Source organism: Anarrhichthys ocellatus, unplaced genomic scaffold, assembly GCF_004355925.1.
Source record: "Anarrhichthys ocellatus isolate YVR2014 unplaced genomic scaffold, GSC_Weel_1.0 scaffold232, whole genome shotgun sequence".
NCBI classification, from domain to species: Eukaryota; Metazoa; Chordata; class Actinopteri; order Perciformes; family Anarhichadidae; genus Anarrhichthys; species Anarrhichthys ocellatus.
Window position 1 is genome coordinate 1 of NW_022280262.1, and position 5,262 is coordinate 5,262.

The 5,262-nt window shown below is 42.3% G+C and overlaps 1 protein-coding gene across 1 annotated transcript in view; it reads left to right on the forward strand.

The window, feature by feature from the left end:
* Positions 1-3,207: 3,207 nt before the first annotated feature.
* Positions 3,208-5,262, forward strand: part of hus1 (HUS1 checkpoint clamp component) — a 4,062-nt gene continuing 2,007 nt past the window's right edge. The window contains exons 1-4 of the mRNA XM_031879177.1: positions 3,208-3,327; positions 4,065-4,192; positions 4,525-4,701; positions 5,043-5,150. Of these exons, the coding sequence (XP_031735037.1) occupies positions 3,243-3,327; positions 4,065-4,192; positions 4,525-4,701; positions 5,043-5,150 (498 nt within the window). The 5' untranslated portion in view covers positions 3,208-3,242. The remainder of the gene's footprint in view (positions 3,328-4,064; positions 4,193-4,524; positions 4,702-5,042; positions 5,151-5,262) is intronic.

Below are 5,262 nucleotides of genomic sequence, written 5' to 3' on the forward strand. Positions count from 1 at the left end.
GTAAAGGCTAAAATTCAACCACTTCTAAAACCAAGGCCCACAGTACATAAAGAATACTTCAGACAGAGACAGTGGCTCTGCAACAATAGTACAGGGGAAATATTTAAAATCTTAACCCGAGGAGACCCCTCCACCAAAAACTGTTTACAATATTTCATGTAAAAAATGTAATTTACAGTATGTTGGGGAAACTGGTAATATGCTGTCCACACGCTTCACACAACACAAATATAACATCACCAGGAGAAAGAATACACATACACCACTGGTAAAAGACTTTCTCTCACATGGACTGGAAGCACTCAGCATAACAGTCGTGGAGACTAATGACATTTGGACCACGACACAGAGGAAGAAGGCCGAGACGCGATGGATCGCCAAACTCGGGACCAAGGACCCACAGGGTTTGAATGAACATTGAGGGACTCGGAGCAGAGCTCGGGAAGGACAGTGCATCGGGGGCTGGGCTGTATTTACAGCACGGTTCCCCTAACCCTAACCCGGATTGGCACACAAAGTTTTCAGCTGGTGTGTGTGTCTCAAAGTCTCTGCCCCTCTGTTTTCCTCCTTTGCCCCTGTTGTATCCGTCCTTTCCTCCTCGCCTGTCATGGCTTCATTCCATTGTCAGCTGGGCATCCTCCGGTTTGCGCTGACGAAACTCAGTCTTTGCTTGTTGTCTGTTGTTCTGCATGTTGCAGTCTTCCATGTCACACAACTCTGTTAGGTGTGATGTGTTCCAGGTTCATGGATGACGTAAAAGCCTCTTTACAAAGTTTGGTCAGGGCTGTCACTGCATGGTTATACGCCATTGTTGTATATAACACACTGCAGGTCGATTACGGCTGGTGCGAATGCCGCAGATATTTCATAATAACGCACAAAGGAGGTAAAAGTTCTCTTGAATTCTGTGAAGTTGCTCTTTGAACTCTCCACCTGAGTCATGGCTTCTTCTTCACGTCTTCTTTCTCTTTGTCTCACGTTCAGATAATCCAGATTCATATTGTCATCAGTGTTCATGGATGGGCTGTAGTGTGAGCGTTGACATGGTGCCTGTAGATTTGGATGAGTTCTTCATCCTCGGAGTGTTGACTGGTGGGTTTTGGCTGTAATGTTGTTTGTGCCTGGGGAGCATACAGCAGTGGCGTTGCGGAGCCAGATCAGGATCCACTCGACCATGTAAAACAAAAAACAAAGCAAAAACAAAAAACAGCAGTATATTTTCCTTTTCTATCAGTTGTATATGTATTTGAATATCAGTTGTATATGTCTTATTCAAATATATTTGTTTCTTTCTTTACCTCTTGGACATTCCTTCATCTGTTTCTGCTTCGCCTTGTCCTCTCTGCTCCAGACACGGTTTGAGTTGATCCAATTTTTTTTTTAGGCTAAAGTTGCCTTTTCCAGGGAACCCCAATTTTGTCCATTTTCCAATTGTTTGGCCGTCTGATTATCTTTGTTCCACATGTATTTTATTGTTGGAGATAAGACCTTGGCATCAGGCTGCTTAGGCTCAGACTAACTTTGACTTTTACCACCCACCTTCTCTAGATACTGTTGATTCTGGTATCTTCAAAACCAATCTGGTCCAATCAATCAACTTGAAAGGATACACAATACCTCTATAAAAACTTCAAGTTACACTAGAACTCTAAATGTCCAGCCCCCTAAATGTGCGAGCCCAAAGTTTACCCATCAAAGTGTCTGTTCCATCACAAAATAATCTCTCACCGAGTGGAATTCTTTTTCCAGTTCCAGGATCGGAGCGGCAATCTCGAACCCCGTCTGAGGACAGCCTCTCACCCTCCAGGGAGGAATCAACTATTATTTGCGCTTCTGTCATCTAACGGAGTCCTGATTACTCGTCCGATCCCATCCTCGTCAGTATTTGTGGTGGAAAAAAATGATAACTAAAAGAACCATATGATACATTTCCACATTTATCAGCTGACAGCATCTCAACATGTACAGAGACAGTGGTCCTCATTCATCAATCTGATCTGATCTGTTCTCTCTCATTGGAATATTTCAAAGAGATGAGACATTCAAATGTCACTGCGACTGTGGTTTTTATCAGCTTTGCACCCATCATTACAGTGAGCGAACACCTCTCTGTTTCTGCAGTTGTGATGCATTCAGGACCCTCAGCTCTTTATCTCCACTGTGTACTTGAGTGAAATGTGCAGAGTGATCAGACTTGATGTCCAAAGTGTCTGCAGGTGTGTGAGCTTGGAGCTCAGTGTGTTCACTCCAATACGTTAAGATGAGAGCTGAAGAGACTGAAGTCCTGCTGCTCTTTCTACTGGATGTGCTGCATCACTGACTGACAGCTGATGAAGGGAGTCTCTGCAAATTCATCTCTTCTTCTTCTTCTTCTCTCCTCAGATGGAAGGATTCTCACTCAGAGTGAGTCCACCATCATCTCTGTGATCCTCTGGATCTGATCAGAGGATCATCAGAGGATCTGTACCCCTCACTCCACCTGGATCTGGATTTAGTTTAGTCCTTTGGTTCCTTCATGTGTTCTGACCCTAAAGTGTGTCTGCAGATGAGTTGTGTTCATCAGCAGATGAACACATTTAAATGGACGTTTCTGCTTTGCTTTCTGTTGCAGCTCCTCCCTGTGGAACGATGGAGTTCTGCACTTTATTTACTCATATTTCTCAATAACAGTGGGAGTTAATGTCACATGTATGAAGTTACCTTATTACCACCAATACCAGCCTCTTCTCATGTTATAACAGACTCAGATTAGCTTGTAACAAACAGGAAGAGAAGATAAAATCTGAACCTGAACTCAATAAATACACAAATATATCTTTTATTTTCATGTTTTCATTCCATCTTCACATCATGTTCATCGTAGTTTGTTCTTTGTACTTTAGTGAGATGAAACTAGTTCCTCCCACGAAGCATAAAACATTTATTTTGTTTTATTTGTCCCACAGAAATACTTCTAATTCTTCACACTCACACTGTTAAGAAAGAATATTTTATTTTATACTTTTGAGACTTTACTTCCATGTTTTGATTTGTTTCCACTCTGGTGTGAATGTTTAAAATGTATTGAGATTCATATTTATTTTTTCTAAACTACATTCCATTTTTTAAATTAAGTTTTTTTATTTGTTTGTTCCTAAATTAATCGGAATTGTTGATGTCGGCTGATGTTTCCCGTCGGACCTCAGACGCAGACGGACCAATAGACGCGGTGCGCTTTAAAAAACACTCCTCCTGAAGCTCTCATGAGGTCACGTGTCACTGAGTCGCAACTCATCATGAAGTTTCGAGGGAAGATCATCGACGTCGCGTGTCTCAACCACTTCACCCGTAAGTCTCTTTAGAGCTAACGAGGCTAACCGGTTAGGCTTCACCAGACTTCCGCCGGAAACTCACATTTCTGTGCAGAAGAAGTTAAAAACAAAATCACGAGACATTTTATTCAAACACGTCTGTTAGTGTTGTGACGTGTAGGAGACAGTGTTCTGTTCAGCTCACTTTAAATCATGAAGTAGTTATAAAATAAACTTTAAATGAACTGTTGTTCACCTGTAGTGAATCAGTCCTGAGATGATTATTAATTATTACACTAATACACACACACTAACACACTACACACACACACACACACACACTAAAACTATATATATATATATATATATATATATATATATATATATATATACTTCTTTTCAGGAAAACAATTGAATTAATGCCAATTATGTATCAAATAATTGTATAAAATGTGCCTTGCTGCTCTTCTGTGTGTTGTATTAGTGTAAACATGAGATTATTAGATTAAAAATGCAGAATTTACGTTTTAAAATAATAACGTGAAAAAGTATTGATTTTAAAACAATATTAGTTATTTGCAGCTCTATAATTCTCTCGTTGGTGAAAACTGTGTTTGTTTGTCTCATAAAGTTCATCAAGACTGTCATGTGACACTTTGTTTGAATCAGTTCACGTGTAGATAAAAGAGTTAGAAGAATTCTTATTGAAGGAGAGAAGAAGAAGAACAGCTGATCGTCGTGTGTGTTCACTTTGCTCATCCTCGTCCTCACCAGGAGTCGTCACCACCATCTCCAAGCTGACGAAGATGTGCGTCCTGCGGCTGACTCCAGACAACCTGTTCTTCGTTCTGTCCGGTAAAGTCGCTAACGGGGGCGTCGGCATGTGGTGTGAACTGTCCCAGGTGAGAGTTCAGGTTTTAGCTCTATTGTTTCAGGAAACCGTCACCGGATGAAGACGACAGAGATGAGACCTCTGATCACATCTCAAAGAACAACTCTCTCTCTCTCGCTCTGTGTGCTTTAAAATGGTTCTTCAGAGAGAAACAAAGACAAACAGGATTTCTGATATTCCTCTGTCACTCAATGGACGTTTGAGACTCGCTGTGTTTCCTTCAGCTCTCTCTTCAAGACTCTGAATTTACGATCATAACTGACAAAGAAGCTGAAACCAGAGAATGTTTGACATTTGAGTTTTGGTGTGTGCTTCCTTCCTTCCTTCCTTCCTTCCTTGCAGGCCAACTTCTTCGACGAGTACCAGATGGAGGGTGTCTCCGCTGAGGACAACGAGATCTGTCTGGAGGTGACGCCAGAGAACCTGTCCAGAGCCCTGAAGACGGTCCAGAGCGCCAAGGCCGTCAAAGTGAAACTAACCAAGAAGCACTGCGCCTGTCTCACCATCGCCGCCGAGCTGGTGAGACAGACAGACAGACGATTGTAGAGCATCTTAATGAAGCCAGTTCACTATTTATTTAATCGTATTTTGTACGAAACTGAAATGGGCTTCCAGAACGTCGATATTACGATATCGACTAGGGTTGTCTTGGGGGGTACCTGAGCAATACACTGAACCCCAGGCTCCCCGGGCGCCTGTCATTGGCCACCCATCCCTATATACAGGGATGGGTCAAATGCAGAGACAAATTTCCCCCTTAAAGGGATCAATATAGTATAAAAAATGAAAAATTTAATTAAATAAAATTAAGTGAAGTGTTGATCTCTTTGTCGACCTAACGGAGCGATCGTCCCGTCCAGCCCACCATGTCCAGCATCAGTCGAGTCGTCATTCACGACATCCCGGTAGACGTCATCCCCCGGAGGCTCTGGCACGAGTTCAAAGAACCCAGCATGCCAGACTTCGACGTGAGTGACGCGTACTTGATCAAACACCTGGTGGACGTTATTGTTATTTGTCCCTTAACTACAAGTGCAGTGCTGAAGACGTGTTGCTGTTTTGTCGGCGTTCCACCCCCCC